Genomic DNA, 24,857 nt, shown 5'->3' with positions numbered 1-24,857 from the left:
CTCCAGGGTGCTCATCTGCAGCTGCAACCCTCACTTCCTGAACAGTCCTAAAGCTATTTTTACTTGTTTCATGGGTCATTCAAGAAACCTAATACCATGGTATACTTCCCTGTAAATGCCCTTTTATCTTCTGAGAGCACACCAAATATTAACATTCTTTTTTTCCTGGAGAATATCCCTTAGTATAGGGGGTAATGCCAAATTCCACCAAGAACTTCCATGGAGGCATCAGGTATTGCCCCACTGTGCCCCACGCTAACCTCCCACAGTATCTGATATCTAGTTTCTCCCCAAATTCCCCCAAAAAGGGACCTGCTGCTACACCGGCCATGATGGTGGCCAAGTGTGAGAGTCAGGGTAGATGACTTGGAATTGGGATGTTTCCAGTCAGCCTTCTGGATCCATTTTCCACCCTTCTCTGCCCTGCCGTGTACCCCCAGCAGACTGCTCTTTGCATGGCATAATCGGCACTTGCCCACTCTCTGCCTTCCAGTTGAGTTCAGTCAATCCTCTTACTGACAGGAGCTCCGAGAGGTGTGAGGCATTTATTCCCTTCACCCCTCCACATCAGGTTTGACTTGGGTAGTGGTTGCTTTCCTCTACACAGGGCCACAGCTTCTGCCTGAGGCCTCTCATCAGCTTTAGGAACAGTTCCCACCCCTTGACAATTCATGTCTAAAGACGGCAATGACGTCTCACTGTTGCTGATAGCAGGGAGCTTCACCTTTGGGTGTGCCGTCGGACACCTACCAGGGACAATTCAGGGTGGTGAAAACTAAAGGGTCACCCAAGCCAAAATCCACTGAGGAAAGCCAACTTTCAAATACATGGGAGAATAGGTCCTAATGTCCAGTGCAAGAGTCAGACCAGGAATCAAAGTAAGTGATGCAAAGCCAGAAGGCCAGAACCTAGAAAAGACAGGACCAAACAAACCCAGTCAGAAACAAGCAAAACTGCTGCCAAAAGGATTGACAATGGGAAATTATGCTCATCTGTCTAGCAGCAGGTATAAATTGCCTGAATAGGATAGACTAGCTTCAAGGATGAGGGACACAATGAATCCTGTAATTCCCATGTAAGATTTAGTCTTTGCTTCTGCAAGAGCTGAATATTATGATACATATGCCTCAGGGAAGAGCTTTAAGTCAAAGGATCTAACTCTAGTGCCAAAGATGTGCAAGGGTATGCATTTCTGGGCAAAGAGTCCATAGTATTCATTGAATTTGAAAAAGGATCTGGGGCCAAAAATGATAATCATTTCCAGTTAGTTAATCCTATTTTACCACTCAGCGTTCTTTTTTCTTGGAAAATATCTCAGCTCCTGTCTACTATCTCAGCACCAACACTGTGTACCAGGAGGATGGTACACCTCAACTCTGCAGAGACAGAAGGTCCTCCTGACCTTGCCTTTCTCTTCCATTTGGCTGTTCGAGTTGTATTCTTTATGATAAAACTGTAACCATCATAAGTGTGGTGGCTTCAGAGAGCTCTGAATTATCCTAGCAAATTATTGACTCTTAAGGGGATTATGGGAAGCCCCAGATTCGTAACCAAGTAAGACAAAAGCGTGGGTGGCAAAGGTAAAACCAGGACTTTTGACTGGCATTGGAAGTGGGAACAGCCTTATGGGGCTGAGCCCCTTAACCCATGAGGTCTGTGTTAACTTCAGGTAGTTAGTGTCAGAATTGAATTGAACTGTAGGACACCTAATTGGTGTCAATGAATTGGTGTTGGAATGTAACAATGAACTGGAATCAGCCAGATTACAGGTTGGAATCTGGGGCAACAGGACAAAAAGAGAATCCTATTTTGTACTGTATTTTGTATTTTCGTCCCCCCAGGGGGACACCTGTAATTGTGATTGTTTAGAGAGTGTTAACATGTTTGATTTTGAAGATCAAGACATCCTGAAAAGCTGGTACATGCTAGGGCAAAGATGCAGTAAGTGCTAAAAGTTCTACCAAGGAAATAAAAGTGATTTTCAGAGTTGGCAATGGCTGGCACTGGAGCAGCGTGGAGATGCAGAGCTGTGGCAGGGGAGCTTGGGGAGCCTGAGGCAGGAGAAGGCTTGCAACAGGAGCTGCAGGAGAAGAGTTCCTGGAAAGGATCTCTCTGTGGCCTTGGTATGACTCAAGAAAGGTATGACTGATACTCCCAGCTTGAGCACACCCTGCTGCTTCTCTTGACAAAAGTCGACCACAAACTAAGCTTCTAGAATGGGTTGTAGAGAATTCAAGAAGGGGCTACACTCTGCGTTGGGGAAGTGTAGATCTAGGGAGATGGGAAATGTGTGAGATATTCAAAGCAGTAAAGCAGTGGCAATATAACACCAGACCAGAAGTGACCAAGACAGCTTTAGACTACAGAAATCTGTTAAAATCTTGGTCATGAACTTCACCCATGATGTGGATGTAGCTGAAAGCCATTGCACGTGACTTTCACAGGACAGGGTGAAATCTGACACCCTCAGTGAAATAACTTGAAAAATCTGATTACATGTGAGAATGGCATGCCTTGCTCTGTTCACTGCTACTCATTTTAGGGGAGTAGCAGTGCTGGCCAAGAAGAGGGGGTTTCCATTTCTGTTAAAAGATGCAGTAGAGTTCCAGCTTCTGGCAATGATGGAATAGCTTGATCCACCTAACCTTTCTGCAGATAACAATTACTAAATCAGGACAAATTATTTATAAGACAACAATTACCTGAAAGCATTGTAGAGTGACCAAATCATGCAGACAGTGAAGGAGATTACCTGTGAAGGGGGCACTACGATGGGTGAGATTTCTGAGTTTGTAGCAGAAGTTAAAGGCCTTCTCCAATAAGCAGTAGGCAGTAAAAACCAAAAATTGGTACAAGGTCAAATAGGAAATCTGAAAGGTCCTTTATCTATCAAAGAAATTGAATTTATAATCAAAAGCTTTCACAAAGCAAATTTCAAGCTCAGATGGTTTTACTAGCGAATTCTATTAAATTTAAGGAAGAAACAATATCAACCTGACACCAACTTTTTCAGAAAGCAGAAGAAAAAAGAACATTTCCCAAATTATTGTATAAAGGCAATATAACCCTGATACCAAACTTGGCAAGGACGTGTATGAAATTTTATTTATTACAAGAAAATAAAGATCAATACCCCTCATGATCATGTTCACGAAAATTCTTAACAAACTATTAGCAAGTTGATCCATCAATGTATGACAAGGATAAGATCATGACCAAGTGGCAATTACAAACAGGAACGCAAGCTAACATTTAAAAATCAAACATTTAAATTGACCATATTAACAAAATAAAGTAAAAAATATACATGGTCATCTCAATAGACTCAGAAAAATCACTGGAAAAAATTCATCAGCCATTCATGATTTTAAAAATAAACAAGGTTGAGCATAGTGGCTCATGCCTGTAATCCCAGAACTTTGGGAGGCCAAGGTAGGAGGATCACTGGAGCCAGGAGTTTGGGACTAGCCTGGGCAGCATAGTGAAACCTCTTCCACATAAAAAATAAAAAGAAAAAGAAAAGGAAACAACAACAAAAAAAAAGCCCCACCACAATAACAAAGACATTTAACTAACTTAGAATAAAGGGGAATTTACCTCACATGTTTAAAGGACATCTATGAACATCTTTAAGCTAGCAACTTCTAGCAATCTTCAAAATAGGCATGAAGATTGGAAAATAAGTAAAACTTACCCTATCCATAGATGACAAATTTCTATATAAAAAATACCCTAAGGAATCTAATTTTTAAAACTATTAGATCTAAAAAATGATCAGCAAAGCTTTAGATTCAATGTACAAAAATCAATGCATATTTGTGTATTTCTGCAACAAAAAAAGAACATGGAAAACTATTGTTAAATAAAAATTTTTCTCAAAATAATATACAGAATTCAACTCAATCACAATCATAATTCCATAGAAATTGACAAACTTATTCTAAAATTTATCTTAAATTACAAAAGGCCTAATAGAATACAGTCCAGAAACAGACCCATACATACATGGTCAATTGACCTTTCTACTACAAATGAAAGCAGTTAATGGCCAAAGATCAGATTTTTCAACAGATATTGCTAGACCCACTTGAATATCCATAAGGAAAGACTCAATCTTGACCCCTACTTCACTCAATAAACAAAAACTAATTCAAAGTTGATATAAGAACTAAATAATGAGTAATATAGGTTTTACAAGAAAGCAGAATAGTGTCATGAACTTGGGGGTAGAAAAACATTTCTTAGGATGAGAAAGCAGTAAACAAAAAAGAAAAAAAAAGATAAGTCGCTCTTTATCAAAATTTAAAATCTTAGTTCATCAAAAGACACCAGTAAGAAAATGAATGGGGCAAGGCATAGAGTGTGAGAAAATGTTCTTAAAATATAGATTCGAGAAAGGTCTTGTACTCAGAATATAGGAAGAATTGTTGGAACTTCAGTCCTAAAAAGACAAAGAAATAAAAAATAGGCAAAGACACTTCTCAAGGAAAAAAATACCAAAGGCCAAAAAGCACACTTAGAAGTGCTCAACATTAGGCTGGACCTGATGGCTTACGCTTGTAATCCCAGCAACTTGGGAGGCTGAGGTGGAAGGAATGCTTGAGGCCAGGAGTTTGAGACCAGCCTGGGCAACACAGCAAGACCCCATCTCCAAAAAAAAAAAAAAAGGTCTCAGCCTCTCAGCACAATTATTATTCAGGGAAACACTAATTTAAGCATGAGATATCACTGACATCCCCACTAGAATGAAATTAACGAGAACAAAAATACCAAATGTCAGAGAAGGTATGGAAAAACAGACGCTCATATTTTCTTGGGATAGAACATGAATAGTACAACTACTCTGGAAAAAAGATAGTTAAATATACACATGCTATTACATCTAGCTATTCTATTCCTACATATGTCTACAAGAAGAAAGAATATGTATGTTCACAAAAAGACTTACACACAAGGATCATAGCAGCTTTATTTACTAACAGCCAAAAGCTGGAAACAACAAAAAAGCCAGCAACTGGAGAATGGATAGACACAATGTGGAGTATCCACACAATGGAATAGTACTCAGCAATAAAAAGGAATGAACTACTTACACAATGACACGGGTGAACACCACAGATACTATGCTGAGTGAACGAAGTCAGACCTAAAAGACGACATACTATATGATTCCCTTCATATCTGTTTCTAAAACAGACAAAACTAATTTCAGGTGAGAAAGAATACGGGTAACCTATAGAGAGGAGGCAATTAGGTAGGATATGATGGAACTTTCTGAGATAATAAAATGGTCTATATTATGAGGAAAATGTGGTTCCATGGGTTCACCCATTTCTCTAATGTATATGGCTGAGATTTATGCATTTCAAAGTATGTAAAATTTACCTTAACAAAAGAACTCCTATAACAACATCACCACTATGGGACATGGATTGGAGATTACTTACTGATCATACAATAATGGTAGAATGTTGATAATTTTCAAAGCTAGGTGATGGGTACATGGGAGTACATTATGCCATCACAATTCTTTTGTAAATGTTTTAAAGTTTACATAACAAAAGTTTTTCAAATTTACTGGAGTTGTGAGTAGCCCTTTCACTTTTTTGTTAATAAAACTGAAATAGGAAACACCAGAACCTAAAATTCTACCCACTGCCGTCTGAGCTCTCAGATCAGAGGTAGTGGCGGTGTTGTAGGAGGGGAGAGAGGTGACACAGCTGGTTAGGAGCAGGTGGCCTCACAGGATCCTAGGAGTGGAGAGGGTAGGTGGGAAAAGGAAGATGAAAGGGAATGGGAAGATGGACGTGGTGGTGGAAGAAGATGAAAGAGTCATGGGGACACTGAGCTCCCTAGATTAGGCAACAGGAACAGGGGAGTGAAAAGAGAGACATAGTCTCGGGACAGATGCTCAGAGGACAGGTCAGGGTGCTAAGGTAATCCCAGAGCAACCCTGGGTCAGGGTGGACCCTGAAAAGGATGCCTTCTGTTAGGGTCATGCAGTGGACTGAATGTTTATGCCCTCCCAAATTTGCATGTTGAAACCCTAATCAGAATGTGATGGTATTGTGAGGTGGAGCTTTTAGGATGTAATTAAGTCATGAGGGTGAGCTAGCTCTTTCCACCTTGTGAGGACACATTGCTGTCTGTAGACCAGGGAGAGACCCTTACCAAGAACCCAACCCTGCTGGACCCTGAGAGTGGACTTCCCAGCCTCTGGAACTGTGAGAAATAAATGTTTAAGCCATCTGGTTTATGGTATTTTGTTATAGCACTTTGAGCTGAGCTAAGACAGGTCACCTACCTATCATCTGAGTTGTGTCCCTGTCACAAAGCCCCAGTGAGTTCAACCAAGACATTTTCCTTATAGGGTCCTTGGTTTAGAGGAAGGAGGAAATGCCTTCCTTCCTGGACCAGTAGTGTCACCCTGGGCTGTCCTAAGCACAGCAGCAGGGTACACTCAAGTTTATGGAGCAATGCCAAGCCCTAGCCAAGCTTGCCGTGATGAGCACTCTCACACACCACATAACGTATACCCAGGTACCCTCTGGCATGGGAGCCATTCTCCACATTTTTAAGCTGAGGAAATAAGCAGAAACTAAAGTCTACTTGATCTGAAAGTCAATCACCATGTGTCCCTTGGTCTGGGCAGAATTCCTTGGTCTGTGACACCTAACACCTGCTTTTTGTGTTCTCAGCAGCAGCCTGGGCATGGTCATGCAAGCTCCCAAAACATATTTCCTCAGGCCCATCAAACCTCCTCAAATCCATCTCAGACCACCCAGTATTCCTTCACCTCCTCAAAATGAGCTCTTCCCCCTCCCTGAATTTGCACAGGCTGTTCCCTTACCTGAGTGTTCACACTCCGTTTTTGCATGGCTGGTACCTTCTCAGTCCTCAGGTCCCAACGCACGTCCCCTCCCCAGGGAGAATTCCCGTCTGCATTTCTTCAGGGGCTTCTCCCTAATACTTTTTTTTTTATGCTCTTATTTGTTTCCTTCAGGAGAGTTACACTATCTGGTATTTTGTTCCAGAATGTAAGTTCCTGATGACAGGCACCACCTCTGTCTTGTTTAGTGGCAATTACCCACTGGGATTACTTCTTGTTAAGAAGTTCCCTTTTGAACACGAAGTAGGATGGCTAACAGCTTTCCAGTTTTCTTGTAGTGAATGTCTTCAACCTTAAACAAAGAATGTAGGCTCTGGATGGGCTCTCTGCAGAACCACAGAAAAGCATGGCATTGGTGAAGACTCTCATTTCCCCAACGAGGCAGAAACTGAAATATAAATGAGCTTCTGCCTCTAATCCTGATGATGATAATGATGATGGTGTGGTGGTGATGGTAGTGATGATAGAGGCACTGATGACAATTAAGTTGCCTTATTACATGCCAGGGACTTCATGCATCATCTCCAACCCTCTGAACTACCCTGCACGATGGAGATATATACATATATGAGAAAACAATAATTCAGAAGATACCTGAAGTCCTTCTATGTCTAAGCTAGATAACGCAATGTTGACACTGTTACAGCCTCATTCCCCCAGAGGTTTTGGTTACAATGTTCTCTAAAGAACCCATTAAAGGCCCAGTGCAGTGGGCGGGTGGATCACAAGGTCAGGAGTTCAAGACCAGACTGGCCAACTTGGTGAAACCTCATCTCTACTAAAAAAAAAAAAAAAAAAAAAAATAGCCAGGCGTGGCAGCAGGCGCCTGTAATTCCAGCTACTCGGGAAGCTGAGGCAGAGAAAACTGCTTGAACCCTGGGAAGCAGAGGTTGCAGTGAGCCAAGATCACACTACTGTACTCCAGCCTGGGTGACAGAGAGAGACTCTGTTTCCAAAAACAAACAAACAAACAATCAGAACCCATTAAAACATACACACACATAAATACACCTCCATTTCTCCCACTCTTTTCATCCTTCACACTGGAACAATAAGAAGTCTCCCAAACCATACTGAAATCAAATTGTAGATTTATTGGCTGTCTCTGTTATACAGTGAGGTGAAAACATCTTCATTCAGGACATCCTCCACCTTGTTTTGGCGTCCAGTTGTACTGCAAGACCAGTGTCAGGCACATAGGCTGATAATCAGTGGACAACAGAAGCAAACTGCTGCAGGGTCACATGTCTAAGTGATTCATTCCACAGTTTTAGGAATTTTTTTTTCTTTCATAGCATCTTCCTCTTTTCAAATTCCTTCAGAAACAGAAGAGAGAGAGAAGAGAGATGGAATGAATAAAGATAAAAGATCCAAATTACATTTATGGTCAAAATGATTTTGAAACCTATTATCTTTAGGATCCTTTGAACAACCAAATTACAGAAGAAAAATGTACCAGGATGAGGGTGTTTGAACACAGAACAACAGCTTTCAAAATGAGTCTGTGTCAGCTTGAATTTCATGAAACAAGACGCAGAGCTTCAACTTTATATTTCCTAAATCTAGAAGCAGAGAGGGAGGTTTTGAATAATATGTATTTTTTCACAGCAGTATAATAACAATAATTTTAGGATCTGAGAAACTTCATTGTGCTTATCCAAACTGTAGTGCTATATACATGAACTACATCCAGCCCTTCTAATAAGGCAATGGAAACAGGTTTGCTCAGTTTCTCAGAGAATAAAGCTAAAGACAGATTGTTAGGATTTGAACAAAATGTCAAGAACCTTAGAAATACCTGAAACAAACAAATACCTTAAGCAAAGTAGTGTTTAAGGAAACAATACCAAAAATCCTATTTTTCTAGATTTTAACAATTAGGATAAAATGTGTAGATACCTGCTGCCACTTACTGGAAGAAAATGGTAACACACATCTCCAATGTGAATTTAAGCATTGGCTTTTCTCTTTACCCCCACCTTCAAATAAAATTCTTTCTCACACTCACTAAGCACCTAGATTTATTTCAAACACTTTGGCACATAGTGTTCTATTCCAAAAGCAGGATCATGCAAAGATTCAATAAAACAAGGAGTCCACTTTATTCATCCCTAAGACAAGGGCAAAGAAGACCACCAAATCAGGATTTTGAAATTTTCTCTGAATGCTGTTCCCTTCTAGGAAACCAACAGGTATCTATTTTCAGCATGCTTAAGAGGAGATTTTTTTTGTTTTGTTTTTTGTGGCGGGGGTATACCATCATAAAAATAATGAGGGAGAAACAGCCTTAAATGACCACTCAAAGAGACAAGCTGAAAATCAGTACAAAGAGATTATAAAAGACATCAAATTACTTAGAATATTTTAACCCAGAATGTCCTATTAAAAAAGGAAAATTAAAAAAAAAAAACAGTTAAGAAGTCACTCCTTCAACCTTTAAGTAACAATGGTATTACAACATAGCCAGGGCCAACCTCCTCACCCTCTTTAGATCTCCCTCCACCCCAACTCCTTCATCCAATTTCCATTTCTTGTTACTCAGCCTCCAACCTCCTCTCCCTAAAAACAGAAACCCATGGGGTCAGGGTGGCTACATCCCAAAGAAAAAAACAAGTAACAAAACAAAAAGCAGTTATCTGCACAGCTACCTTCCAAACCCTCAAAATGGAAATCATGACACATATGATCTTCAAGATGCTTTTTTTGTATGTTGTATTTTGCCACTTATAAAAATACAAATCCCAATGTTTAAAGAAGAAAGCTTTAAAATAAGAACATTATTCCTGGTCATGCCTAATTAGGGCACTAGGACATCAATAGAGTTGATCAAAACTACTAAGCTGCACATCAGAAAACCAATTAAGTCCCAGAAGCAAAGGCCATGATTTCCAGGTACCCAGTATGGCCACACACACAGAAAGCCTGCAGCCTCAGAGCACGTGGGCCACTGTTGGAGCTCACCTTGTAGATCGTGGTTCCCAGCTGTGCAGGAGACATACTGACCACAACTCCTGCACTCTGAAGAGCAGAGATCTTCTCTTTAGCTCCACCTTTTCCTCCAGCAATAATTGCCCCGGCATGACCCATTCTCCTCCCAGGAGGAGCAGTTAAACCAGCAATGAAGGACACTACAGGCTTGGAATTTGGACCCTGGAAAGAAAGTAATATTTTAAATGCTCTAATGAAGAAGTCAATCAAAACTGGACCTCAAAGTCTTGACTCTGCTGATAAATGGTAAATGACTTGGGCAGGGGAAAGCCCACCATTCATCCTAGGAAAACCAACACAAATACTAAACCATGATAGAAACCACTGCATTCTCCTTTGAGTTAACTTTCCATACAAACTCAGGAATACAACACTGTGCCAATGTTCGTATCTGTTCACTATAAAATTCCCACTTCACAAATACACATGTGACTCTTTCATTTGAAAAGTAAAAGAGCATACTGGAAAATATGTTATATGATTTGTGATAATAATAATTTAAGACACAAGACTGGGTTGCTTTACTTCAACCTAATATTATGTTAATTCATTATTAGTTCACCCTTAATAAATGTGCTAAAAGAAAAAGATGAGGTGGGAAGTACACTGGAAAGGACCTAGGACTTAATTTCCTAGTGACAAAAGCTGCATGACCTTGGACAAGGTTTCTTGAGAACCAGACTTCTGCTGCCTCATCTATGAAATGAAATGGCCAAACTAGATTGATGCCCAAAAGCCCTTTCTACTCTGGAATTCTATGTCTAAGAGGGAAGATCAGAATTAGTTTTATTCAGCAAAAATCCATTCTAATGTATAATCTCTATGTACTAGATTCTGAGGTTTAAAAAAAAAAAAAAAAAAAACCCATACAAAGAAAATATAAAAATTTCCGTACTCTAGACTTGCAAAGTAGTTGAAGACATAATATAAAATATGTATATACCTCAATCCATTAAGAGATACCAAAGGCCAGGCATGGTGGCTCAGGCCTGTAATCCCAGCACTTTGGGAGGCCAAGGCGGGCAGATCATGAGGTCAAGAGATCGAGACCATCCTGGCCAACATGGTGAAACCCCATCTCTACTAAAAATATAGAAATTAGCTGGGCATGGTGGCTCGAGCTGTAGTCCCAGCTATTCGGGAGGCTGAGGCAGGAGAATCGCTTGAACCCGGGAGGCGGAGGTTACAATGAACCAAGGTCATGCCACCACACTCCAGCCTAGTGACAGAGCAAGACTCTGTCTTGAAAAAAAAAAAAAAAAAAGATACCATAAACTAATATATGAATAAATGATTACGTTTCACAATTAATGGTAATATCATGTTCATAACAGAAGTCCAGAGATAATAAGGAACCAGGTAAAACAGAGAGGCCTGGAGAAGGCAGAACTTGAGCACAAGTAGAACCTGAGAGACTTCACTTAGGTACCATCATCTTCCCCTAGACCAGCAGTTCTCAAATCATTTGGTCTAGGGATCCCTTATACTTACGAGAATTACTGAGGATCTCAAAGACTTTTTGTGGATATGTATTATATCTAATGATATTTAGTATATTAGAAGTTAAAACAAATTTTATAAATATTTGTTAATTCACTTAAAAATAACATTTTAACACTTTAAAAACCATTCTAGTGATAAGAGTTGCATTATTTTACCACTTATATTTTCAACTCTTGAATGTTTAACTTAATAAAAGACAAATGGATTCTGATAAATGCTTTCACATTCAATCTGTTGCAATACGTTATTTAAGCTGAAGTATAAAAGGAAAATCCAGCCTCACACAGATATGTAATTGGAAAAGGGAGAAGTATTTTAATTGACTGCCTTACAGATAATTGGGTAGTGTCTTCTTTGACACTACCCAAATCTCTCAGTGGTAATTTCTTAAAGGTTAGGTGCAATGTTGGAATCTGAAACCATATCAGTGAACTTTCTGTCCCTTGTTAATTTAAAACTCATTAATCTGTCTTGCACTTTGAGTGATCTTTTAACCACAATGATTTTGTAACATGCATTCCTCAGTTAGGAAATATGGGTTCACTGAGTTACGCAGATCTTCCAAATGCTGACACATTTCATCATTTAATAACCACAAATCAGTTATCAGTATCACCACCAAGCTCATTAGAAAAGCCTCTAGGTAGGAGGAAGTTGTCAAGATCACAGTTACAGATGCAAGTTTTCCGAAATTTTAAATATTCACTTGAAAGTTCAAATGTTATTAGCAGCAACAAATACTATCAACTGTTTTCCTTGACACAGCAGGTTTACTTTGTTCATTTTTGGGAAGAGATCTGTCTGAATAACCAGTTTGTCTGCCAGTCATTCTTTCATGTAAAATTTGTATCCAACGAAAAGGACAGCTAGTTCAGCTCACAACTCAACTGTGAAAGTGCTTTACTTCCCATTTTATCACAAAATACTGACTCCAGCGTCATAATTTAATAAAATTAATAATTTGTATTGCTTCATCAAGGACATTCATAAGTGAAACTGGCTTTTTTTTTCTTTGCACTGTGAGTAGTACATGGCAGTGAATGACTGCTACTCTGATTCCACTGACTGCCCCGATTCCCACTAAGATGCCAGCACGCAAGGAGCTACGTGGGCAGACACTGCTTACTCCTGCCTCATCTGCCACCTTTCCTCCCTTCCTCCTTATCTTACAAAGGCACAGAATGCTCTAGCTCTGTGCCTTTGCTAAGAATGTTCTCCACCCTCCTTGGATACTTGGTAAACTCCCACTTAACTTTTAAGACGTGACTCTAGCTTCCTCTTCCCCCATAAGCCTTTTCTGTCTCTCTCTCCCACCCTCCCAACAAATGCCCTCGTATTTGATCATCTCGTCAATGACCCTGCTGTGCCTTTTACACCTTTCTACTATTAAATTCAGCACACTGGCTATAACCTATTCCCCATGTGTTCTTCTACTAAACTATGAATTCCCTGAACACAGAGGTTATATTTTCACTAACTTCGGTATGCCTGGCACCTACTGTAGTACCTATGGTATAGAATTTAAAAAAAAAAAGACTCCACAGATTATTTATTCATTCACTCGTAAGATCTACATAGAATATGAGAATCTCATGTTTGAGTGGCATTAAAAAGTGAGAATATTGTTGCACTAGAAAGGATCAAGATTTTGTTGAGCCTAGAATGTCAAACAAATCTGCATCTGTCCCATTAACAAAGAGCCATTGGAGGCTTCTTTGTTTTCTGTTTTTTAAGTGGAGAGAACTACAACTAAAAGACTATGGGGAAGTGTAGTCTGAAAATAGGACACAGAAATGATGAGAGGTATGTCTAAAAACAGTAAGGCCAGTTAGAATGCTATCAGTATAGTCTGAGCCTATGCCCAGGACTGATGACTCTTTGTTCTTAACTCCTTCAATCTGACTCCTCATCCTTCCATGGTGAAATGAAGAAGTCAGGCAAACCTGGGTATGAATCTCACCCCTGGTTCGTTTGCTGTATACCTACCATTGGCAAGTTACTAATCTTCCTGTACCAGTTTTCTCATTCATAAAGAGAGAACAAAAACATCTTGCCAAAGCATCAGGATAAAAGTTAAACACCAGAACTTTTGCTAATAATTATTACCATTGTAATGATAACAAGAAAGGCAGCAGCAGATCATGTTTATCGAGTGTTTACACCAAGTATTACACTAGGCATTTTATATAATGCCTCATCTGAACTGTTTAACCTAGAATCTTGTACACATTAGGTTCTCAATAAAAATTAATTCCATAAGAACTAACCAGGAATAGGAAATATGCTGCCAAATGAAACAAAATGTCTATGTTTCATTTTCCCCACTAAATACCAAGCTATTCAAGAGATTCAGAATTGGGCCCAAATACATTTTAAATTCAATTTAACACAGCATAATGCTGTATTAACCCAAGCCTTTTTTTTTTTTTTAAAGAAGTTTTTACTTAAATTTCAAACTATACAACTTTCTGAACACAAGAAATTTTACTCCAATCCTTAACAATCTACTCCTCCATTTATTTGACCTGTATTGGTGCCTACTGTGCCAGGGGACTGGGCCGGGCACTGAGATTAACAGTTCCCTGCAGTCCATAACACAGTCTAGAGTGAAAGTCAGATATTAAGCATGCCTTGCAGAAGGAACAAGCAAAGGCAAGTGAGAATGAAAACTGGCATGTCAGATGGAAAACTGATCTAAAAGGGAAAGTTTCGATGGTATGTGAAGGACTGGAACACCATGCTAAATCTGCCCTTTAGCTGACATGTAATGGGAAACATTACATGGGAAACACTGTCTGATGTGAACCAAGGACAAACAGCACCAATACCCATGTTTCAGAAGAGCAGATAATTTGCGTGGCCATAAGCAGAATGGTCTAAGAGTAAAGGGGGGTGGTTGGAGAAAATATGAGAGATCATGAAGGAAATCATTGAGATGGTCCAGATGAGATGGGATGAGGACCCAAACCAAAGTAGATGAACTAAACATAGACAAGGCTCTGAATCTAGACAAACCTCTGATGTCTCAGAGACAGATCTTGGTAACTGAGTAGAAACAGGAGAAGAGAGAAATCAAAGTTAGTTCTCAGGTTTCTGCCATAGAAATAAGCACAGAAAATAGATCCAGGGAATGAAAAAGAAGAGGAAAACCAGAAAGAAACTAAGAGTATGGAGAGGGTGACGAATGAATCAAGGCCACTGGTGACCTCTGCAAACACAATGTCAGGAGAGTAAGAAGATTCCACAGCAGCAAACGGCTCAGTAAGAGTGCTTACTGAGTGCCGGGCACTACTTTGCTATACATTACTAAGTCATTTAAACCTTACAGTCCTTACAGTAACTCTAGGAGGCAGGCACTACTATATCCTCATTTTTCCAATAAGGAAACTGAGGCAACGAGAGATTAAGAAGCATTCCCAAGGTCATATAGCTTCTAAGTGACAGATAGGAGCCCGACTGCTGAGGATTCAAGAATGAAAGAAAAGTAAGGAAAGAGATTGAGAGAGTGAGGGTAAAGTTGAGTCATATCTAATATGGGAGTTAGGGCTTAAAATCACCACCAAAGAAAATCAAGTATATTCAAAATAGCCCTTGAAAATTCCTTAAAACACAAATAAATATGCCTTGTTTTGGGTAAACCACCCTGTACATGATATTATTGGTTCCTTTAACTCTCTAGTATTAGTTTTACGTGGCATTTAATTCATTCACTAGTGGATTTTTTTCATAAGCATAGAGAGAAAGTTATCTCCACTCTCTTGCCTGGTCTCCTGAAGAGAATTTTTCCCTCATTCCTCAGTGTAAGATAAATTCTGAAAATCAATGGCTTGATTTTTTCCCACAGTTCTCTGACACAACAATGGCCACAGCACAAATTCACTGAGGTGGGGGCTGGTGGCCACCAAACTGCTTTAGTCACTACTGCACCCCCATCTCTCCTTTCACCACAGGAATAGGGCTTAATTCCCTCAAGCTAAAGGAAATGATGACACAACTCAACCCTACTCCTTTACATTTAATTCTAAGCAAAAGGCAACAAGGAAAGCCTCCCCAGGACATAGACAGTAAAGCTTTTCTACTTGATCTCTGAAGGGAAGTGCCATTCCACAAGGGAAGTCTAAAACTAGAGGGACGCCAGATCCTGAAAAAAAGGCAGGAGGGGTAGGATCTTTAGGTCAGCCTTGAAAAAGAGAAAACAACACTTATTTCCCTCTGAGATCGGGAGAAAGAATACCAGTCACAGGCAAAAACCAAGTCTGCAGGTCAAGTAGGGGCTCTCGGGCTGATGGCCTGAATGTATCTGTTCAGCAGAAGAACAACTTACCTACCACAAAGTGTGGGATGATGCCTGGGGAGGAGAGTTCAGAACAGGGAAGTAGAGAATCACCCAGAAATAATACAGAATTGTCTGAGTGTCCGGTATAGAAGTCCCTGCTCAGAAAAGTTTTGTCTTTCATGTTTTCTCAAAAAGTTCACCTTTGAAAAAATAAAAATAACTTCTGAAACAAGCCTCTGATATTAAGAGCAAAGAGCTATATTTTTCCAAACCCAAACTTACTGAATTATGTTGCTTCAAAAATTCTGCAGCATTCTCTTCTGCATTACCACCAATTTCACCAATCAATATGATGCCTTCTGTGGCAGAATCATTCAAAAAGATTTCGAGGCAGTCAATAAAATCTGTTCCATTAAAAGGATCACCTCCAATGCCTGAAAAAGTTGAAAAATATCAATAGCTGGAAATTTAAGAGTGAACCTTGGAATTTAGGTCAATAAATGTTTTTAACTAGTTTGTCATTTTTCTTACCCTTCTCCCTAATATTTTTAAAGTATCATTACTCTTGCATTTAATATTTTAAAAACCACAAAATGCTACATTTATTTCTGTTGGTAATATTGTATAAATGCTAAATGGTGGTTGGTTCCTGATATTCTAGGAATATTCTAGGGCTGTAACGAAGACAACCCTCTTTTTGCTTTAGCTCCTTTATCAAGCCTCTTCTGTCTCACAAAATTATTCCCAGATAACTCCTTAGAAATGAACATTTTAAGAAAATGTGTATCTGTGTTGCATGCTGATGTTACACCAGAGGAAAGAATAAACATTTAACAAATTTCTTTGAGCAAAGAAACTATTTGATGAAGTATGCTGCAGATAAACTGCCCAGAAGTTTTAAGACACAAGTGCCAGTGAGTGATAGTGACTGCCCTGATCCCTCCTCTTCTGGATCCAGAGCGGTGATGACAGAGCCTGCATATCAGAGCCGTACTACACACCACATTTAAGAACGAGTTCTTAGACAGGGTTAAAGTAAATGTTCCCTACAGAGAGGCTGCCACTTTTTATTTTTAAATTATAAACTTACTGAGGGCAGGATTGATTTCTTACTTTTCACTGCATCTCTGAAAAATGGAGTGGAAGAAGAGAACCGGCATTTATTAAGTGCCAAACGTGTGTCAAGTCCTATGCTTTGGCACACATTAGATCTGTCATTTCCTAATTTTCTCAACTTCTCTGTGAGACAGGCATTATTATCCTCCATTTACAAATCAAAACTAAAGCTGGAAAAGAAGGAATCAGTAGGCCTGTTTCAAACCTTTTCTTATTCTCTGTCACACTAAAGTATCTTCCACTTATGATTGTGCTTTGCATGTAGAAATACTCAATTAATGTTTTCAATATTTAATTTATGAATTTGGATCTTAATAAAAACACTCCAGAGCTATATGTTATTTTTTGGTAAAGATACTTCTAGAAGGTTAAGAGGTATTCTAAGAACTTGAAGGAATATTTACTAATATGAAAACGAGGAATTTGCCTTGGCTTTTGGCAACAAATAATGCAATTATTTTAAAATGTAAAAACTTGTAATTTGTATTTTTTCAAATGGGAGGCAGTATAGTGTGATAAAAAGAGAAGTTCTGAGTAACTGAACCTTCCTCAACCTTGACTTTCTCACCAATAAGGCTCTAACAGTACAATTTTCCAGCTCAGAGGCACCTGAGAGGCTTGCCTTAAGAATGAGACACTAATTGGCAAAGAATTCAGTAACTGTGAAGCACTGATGAACATAATGGCAATGACAGCAAAAGTCCTAATATAAAGAACCACTTTTTCAGAGCAATCAAATGAAGTGATGTTTTCAGGCACCCAAGGTGCTCCAGGAGCCACATGTCCCAAGAGTTAGTTCTTCAACCTAGAAATGAAATCTTGGACCATGAATCTTGAAAAACTACAGAACGACTTTATACTTAAGCAAATTAAATTTGAGATCATAACATCCTTTTTATAAGAGTATCAAAATATTTTGCAAATAATAAAATCAATAATTATTATACTCATCCAATGAAGACACTACACTCCAATAAAATGATTTTAGCAAAAAATCCCTCACCAACGCACAAAGACTGCCCCAATCCAACTTCCGTTGTCTGGTGAACTGCTTCATAAGTCAGGGTGCCAGATCTGGACACAATGCCTTAATGAAAGAGAATTCAAAAATATTAGATTGTGTTTCTATGTTAGACTAAAATATGGTAAACTAAATTACCGAACACTTTGAGTGACTAACATAGCTATAAAATTCATTCGATGATTTGCCATCAAAATCAATAGTATCTTCAAATGATGAAATGAAAAGGAAAAGCTTAAATTAAAGCAGGGAGGTTTTTAAATGTAGACATAGGAGAAAGTATATTATTAGTTAAGGTTATGACTATAAAAACAATGCAAGAAAGACTTAAATTATCTCTTCTGAGAATCTTTATGAAGAGGATAATATCAATATAAATTTGGTAGGTACAATCATACCTACAGTGGCAGAATGTAATAGATTAGACTTATATTACATGATGTAGTCTGGGTATCTGTCCCCTCCAAATCTCAGGCTGAAATGTGAAGCCCAATGTTGGAGGTGGGGCCCGGTGGGAGGTGTTTGGGTCATGGGGACAGATCCTTCATGAATGGCTTAGTGCCCTTCCCATGGTAATGAGTGAGTTCTCACTCTGTTCCTTTACATGAGAGCTGGTTCTTTAAAAGATCCTGGCCTCTCTCATTCCCTCTCTCACTCTGTGACATGCGTACTCCCCCTTCACCTTCCACCATGAGTAAAAGATTCCTGAGGCCTCACCAGAAGCTGAACAGATGCTAGTGCCATTCATGTACAGCCTGCAGAATCATTAGCCAAACAAACCTCTTTTCTTTATAAATTACCCAGGCTCAGATATTCCTCTGTAGCAATGTAAAACAGACTAATACAGTACCCAAACTATTAGTCACATTTTCAAATACTACCTATCTTCTCCACAACTATTTTCCCAATAATTTTCAACCAATATATAGGCTTTCAAGTCAATATAAAGAAAACTGGGGAATAAGGTCAAGATCCCTCTGGAACCAAGTCTCCCACCTAATGTCTTTTATAAATGGACCTGTATGAAAGCACTCAATTTCACATCAGGATTAAGTGTGTGTGGAGGGAAGAGAGCCAGTGCGGGCCAGGGAGGAATGACAGCTAGATGTCTTCTCTTATAGTTTACTATGCTTGGCTGAGCTTCCAGAAAGGTAATGTATTCAAAGCCACAAACTATGTAATACTTTAGACAAACAAAAAAATTAATCCAGGGTGTCTATGGTTTACTTTCCTTAAACTCCTTCCTTGGAGCAACTTTGAAGAACTCAGAAGACCCTTTTCTAACAATATTATCACCCTACTAGGGCAAGTAGAATTTTTGTCAACCTGAGACAAAAAACATAACTATAAGTTACCTCAACTTCTATACAGCATGTTTACATTCTTAAGCAAAGTGCTACGTCACCATTATTGTACACTAACGCGTACTGAATGTGTGCCCTATGCATACATGCATCTTCTCACTAGGAATTTGGGCACACAATAACTTCAGGTTATCCATACCAACCAGTCAAGTTGAAAGAACAGTGTGTACGTAACTTAGTCATTGCTAAACAGACCCTACAGAACACTGTCAGATTGCTCTTTTAGATGCATTTCACTAGACAGTGACAACTACGTCCTCAATGATGGCTCACTTCATGTGGAACTCTGCTCTAACTCCCTAGCCCAGCACAGTCCCAGCCTCCCTCTCCAGACTTGTTTCTTACTATTTCCCTACCTAGTGAAACTGGGTTATTCCTCATTGATATTTCATGCTCTCCTATCTTTTCATATTTGTTCTGCTTAAAATGGAGTGTTTCACCTCCACCATGTGACAAAACTTCTAATCATCCTTCAAGGTCCACATTAAATGCTACTTTCTCTTTGAGGTCTTTCCTGATCACCCCCAAAGAGAAGTGAGATATAATCTCTTTCTCTAAATCTCCTCAATGCTTTTATATTTCCTACTGACCTCATTACTAAGAAATAACGAGGAGAAGTTGTGTCTTACCTACCACTGTGAAACCATAAGTATTTTTGGGGTAGAAACAACTTCATTCATTGAATGGTTCACTATAAGCCCTAACGCTACCATTAGACACAGTAAGAATGTTAGGCAGATGGCCAGAAACAAGCAAGCAGGGGAGCCCTGGAAAAAGTCCTAGAGGCGCTGCCTACTGACCGTCTGCAAAAAGGCAATGGCTACACTGGCTACTTCTGGCATGTGGTTGGAATCCACTGGCCCTGAAGGGGTCTTATCAGGCCCTAGTTGGAGATAATCATGGTAGGGACTTCCCCTGCTGACGAGCGTGTGCAATCCTCCAATAACTTGCCCTAGAGTAGCCTTTTGCTCATTATAATAGTAAAAACCACATCTCTGGGTGGAGATTTTAAATGCTAATGAGATATGCGAAGTGTATACTAGCATGTCCAACTACAGAGCATATGCACACAAGGAGACTGCTTAAACATGGTTGCAAATGATACCCCCTCACGCCCCCTCATGAATAATCATGCAATATTCTCATAAAGAGGGTCCCTCAGCATTAGCTGCTGCTAGCTCATCCTCTCTTTTGAGCAGCCTGTTCGGAATCAACTCTCAGGGTGTACTGTCTCTTTAAATAAACACTGCCGCTACTGTTTTCCAGGAGGTCAGCCAGCCGGTCAGCCGTTCCTCTCTTTGAATGTACTTTATCTTCCTTTAATAAACTCTGCTACTTAACCCTGGCTGTGCATCTCTTGGTTGAATTTTTTCTTCTAAGAAAACAAGAACAGCAGTTCTTGCAGTACAATTCCAGTACTTTCTGGTAACAAGAGGGCTCATTTCTTGTCAACTCTTCTTGTTCCTGAGGTCAAGGCAGGTACTGATGCCAAATACTGAGGACAGAGGGAGGATCATGAAGAGAACACTGAATGGCCTACAGCAACCTACAGGTAATTATTTTTTTCTAGTGTTATAGCAAACACTACTAAGTTTGAGGTCACTTTTAGCTAATGCTAACTTTCAGCACTGTTAAGAATTATATTAAAATCATAATAATGCTTTTAAAAAAACAAAAATTTTACCAAAAGCAGAAATCCTTAAAACCTGATCTAAAATACTGATTCTACCTAGCTTTAATGAGCAGATATTTATATTTGCGTTACAGAAAGCCTGCCTTGTGATGGAACGAACACAAACTCTTTATTCGGAAGGCAGGACAGTGCCTCTGATCAACAGCTTAACATCTCTAAGGAGACTACCTGCTGCCTGAGCCCTGCCCTCAAGTCTGTGACATAACATGGCCTCCTACTGCTGACACAGTAAAATGGAATGATCCATCTGTAAAACATCCATGAGGAAAAAAGGAAAGGATAAATTTCAAGTTTTAATTTTTATCTAATAATTTTGGCTTGGCAAATAAACTCATAGTCAGGCTCGATCAACCAGCCTGAAACTTGAATATCCTGACCACACACTGATTCTCCAATTAAGAACAACATTCTCCTACCACCTGGTTCAGTAAGAGACCCCCAGTGGTGCTTGGGATTCTGTAGCAGACACCTTCTTCACTAGACTATAATTTTCAGTGGGGGGTCAATAAGTAAGAGTCTTCACAACCTCTATGTTCCCAGCTTAAAGCATAGTTCCAGGCACAAAAGGTACACATATATGTTTACTAAGTGAGTTGAAACTGAAAACTCATCAATGGAGTAAGACCACCCTCTTAAGTGAAATTTAATTTCAATAGTTTTAAGATTATTCACTTACTGAACCCTAATGCATAACAAATGACAACCACCACAACTTCCGCCCCCCATATGTCTCATTTATCACTTTTTCCCTATTCTCAGTGCCTTTGTCCCATCCACATCCTCTGTCTTCAACACGGTCCCTCCCCTCTATGAGACATTTCATCACTGAGAAGGTTAGGCGGGTAATGCCTACCTACTTATGTAATGGTGTATTCCTATCAAAATCCCAAGAAGAGTTTTTGCAGCTATAAACAAGATCCCTTTTAAATAAATATGAAAACGTAAACTGCATATCCAGCAAAGTATTAGTACCTAGAATATACAAAGAACTCTAAAAAATAAACCATAAAAAAGTAAACAACCCAATTAGAACATGGGCAAAACCCAAGGAGGGGCATTTCACTGAAAAAGATAACATACGACAAATAAATTTATTTTAAAAATCTATAAAAAGATAACTAATATCATTAGCCATTAGGCAAATACAAATTAAAACTACACTGAGCTATCACTAAACACTTACCAGAATGGCTAAAATAAAAACACAGTGACACCACCAAATGCTGGCAAGGCTGCAGAAAAACTGCATCACTCATACATTACTGGTAGAAATGGAAAATAGCACAGCCACACTGTATAGCAATTTAGCAGTTTCTTAAAAAACTAACATGCAAGTATCATACAACCCAGCAACCATGCTCCTGGACATTTATTCCAAAGAAATGAAGACAATGTTCACACCCAAACCAGTACACAAATGTTTATAGCAGCTGTACTTGTAATAGGCCAAACTGAAAACAACCCAGATGTCTTTCAACAAGTGAATGGTTAGACAAACCAAAGTACATTCATACCATGAATACTCCTCAGTAATAAAAAGAAACAAACCACTGATACACAACAAGCTGGATGAATCTCTAGAGACTTATTCTGACTATAAATAGGCAATCCAAGAAGGCTACATTCTGTATGATTCCACTTATATAACATTCTTGAAGTGACAAAATTATACAATTGGAGATCAGATTACTGGTTGTCAGGAATTGAGAAGGGGGTGGAAGCAGGAGGCAAGTGACTAGAAAAGCGCAACATGAAGGATACTTGTGGTTATGGAAAAGTTCTCTATATTGACTGTATCAATGTCAATATTCTGTTTATGAAATTATACTACAGTTTTGCAAGATGTTCACCATTGGGCTAACTGGATAAAGGGTGATCTGTCTGCATTATTTCTTATAACTACACATGAATTTATAGTTATCTCAATATAGGCAGTTTAAAATTTTAAAAGAGGGCAGAAGAGTCAAGTATGTGATATGTGGTTGAGAGTAACTGTCTATCGTAAGAGAAAAAAATAACATGGTACAGTTAAATATCATCAATTTGGAATCCAATCACTTCCTTCAAAAACACTCAATTAGCAGACATGCAATTATATTAGCTGTTATTAACAAAAACTGGAAATCCATTACACTATTACACTGCTATTACATTACATTATATTCCATTCAGAAATACCCAAGGGACTGAAAATTCTTTCCTTTCCCTTAACTCTCAACCTAAGGATCTGAAGTCAAGGAGGTTATTGAGACTATTAGCAATGGTACCAAAATAAGAATAGCTGGCACAAATAACCATCTTTCTCTCCTTACCCCCTCAAAAATCTTGTAGTGTTGAGAGGTGAAGCCAGCTGGACTTCCTGGGTCGAGTGGGGACTTGGAGAACTTTTCTGTCTTACAAGAGGATTATAAAATGCACCAATCAGCACTCTGTAGCTAAGATTGTAAAACACACCACTCAGCGCTCTGTAACTAGCTAGAGGTTTGTAAAATGCACCAATCAGTGCTCTGTAAAAACGCACCAATCAGCTCTCTGTAGCTAGAGGTTTGTAAAATGGACCAATCAGCACTCTGTAAAATGGACCAATCAGCAGGACATGGGCGGGGACAAATAAGGGAATAAAAGCTGGCCACTGGAGTCAGCAGCAGCAACTCGCTCGGGTCCCCTTCCATGCTCTGGTAGCTTTGCTCTTTCGCTCTTCACAATAAATCTTGCTGGTGCTCACTCTTTGGGTCCGTGCCACCTTTAAGAGCTGTAACTCACCGCGAAGGTCTGCAGCTTCATTCTGGAAGTCAGCGAGACCAAGAACCCACTGGAAGGGACCAACTCTGGACACAGTGTCACATATTTTATTATTATTGTTTTTTTTTAATGTCCCTTTTCAAAGGAATTAAATGCAGTCTCCCAGACAACTGTCTCATCAATGGGTTATGACCATTCGCAAAGGCAAGGTCTAAAGGACATCCCTGAACTTCTCTTGATTTTCATTTTTTAGGTTTATGGGCACCTTAGAAAGCAGAGCAGTGATCAGAAAGGCAACTCAGCACACAGCATTCCTTCCATGCTCACCTTAACACCACAGCCTTCAAAACAGACCCAAGAATATAACAAATATTCAAGTATGTACAAGACCACCAGTAATACATGGATCAGGCCCCACTGGAACTCAGATGGCCTATGGAGCTCCCTGTAACCTCTCTCGTAAGTGAAATTATCAAGTACTGCCACTGGCAGCAGGGCTGACAGCTCTAAGAGACATTGGTAATAAACAAAAATCATGACCTTTAACCCAAATCTGTAAACTGCACAGCCGACACTCATCCACTATGATAATTACCTTTATTATTAGTAGCCATGGTTTATAGATAGAGAAAAATACGGTCAATCATCTTTCATGACTGAAAAACAGTATAGTTTAGAGAAAGTTTGGTGTAAAGCCTAAACACAAGCCTAATGTGGCAACTTTGAAATGTTGCTTTGGCTGTTTCCTCAAGAACTAACCAAGTAGCAGTACAATTTTCCTGTAATAGGCCATGTGAGTTGCCTTTCTGATCACTGCCCTGCTTTCTAAGGTGCCTACAAACCTAAAACATTTTAAGAAAGTTTGTGATATCTAAGAGAACAAGGTAATTATTGAGCAGGTATGTGAATGGCCTTATAAGCACATGAAAAGGTGCTCTATGTCATTAGTCATCAGGGACACTCAAACCACAAGAGATACCATTTTACTCCCAGTAGAATGGCTACATTTAAAAAGGTTAATGGCCGGGCATCGTAGCTCACGCCTGTAATCCCAGCACTTTGGGAGACCAAGGCCAGTGGATCACTTGAGATCGGGAGTTTGAGGCCAGCCTAACCAACATGGAGAAACCCCGTCTCTACTAAAAATACAAAATTAGCTGGGTATGGTGGCGCATGCCTGTAATCCCAGCTACTCGCGAGGCTAAGGCAGGAGAATCACTTGAACCTGGGAGGCGGAGGTTGGGGTGAGCCAAGATCAAGCCGTT

At 39.4% G+C, this 24,857-nt stretch overlaps 1 protein-coding gene and 1 long non-coding RNA gene across 2 annotated transcripts in view; one reads left to right on the top strand and one right to left on the bottom strand.

Moving 5' to 3' along the window:
• Window positions 1–7,963: 7,963 nt before the first annotated feature.
• The window catches only part of SUCLG1 (succinate-CoA ligase GDP/ADP-forming subunit alpha), a 36,208-nt gene continuing 19,314 nt past the window's right edge, over window positions 7,964–24,857 (bottom strand). Inside the window, exons 6-9 of the mRNA XM_015112752.2 lie at window positions 17,776–17,859; window positions 15,939–16,090; window positions 9,851–10,039; window positions 7,964–8,205 (exon numbers count right to left, since the gene is read on the bottom strand). Coding sequence (XP_014968238.1) covers window positions 8,179–8,205; window positions 9,851–10,039; window positions 15,939–16,090; window positions 17,776–17,859 — 452 coding nt within the window. The 3' untranslated portion in view covers window positions 7,964–8,178. The remainder of the gene's footprint in view (window positions 8,206–9,850; window positions 10,040–15,938; window positions 16,091–17,775; window positions 17,860–24,857) is intronic.
• On the top strand, window positions 20,571–23,573 carry LOC114671918 (uncharacterized). The gene is made up of 2 exons (XR_003722084.2): window positions 20,571–20,709; window positions 20,925–23,573. It is a non-coding gene; the product is annotated as an uncharacterized LOC114671918 (long non-coding RNA).

Source organism: Macaca mulatta, chromosome 13 (assembly GCF_049350105.2).
Source record: "Macaca mulatta isolate MMU2019108-1 chromosome 13, T2T-MMU8v2.0, whole genome shotgun sequence".
Lineage (NCBI taxonomy): Eukaryota > Metazoa > Chordata > Mammalia > Primates > Cercopithecidae > Macaca > Macaca mulatta.
Note: the sequence above shows the minus strand (reverse complement) of the source record. Positions and strands in the feature narration are given on the sequence as shown.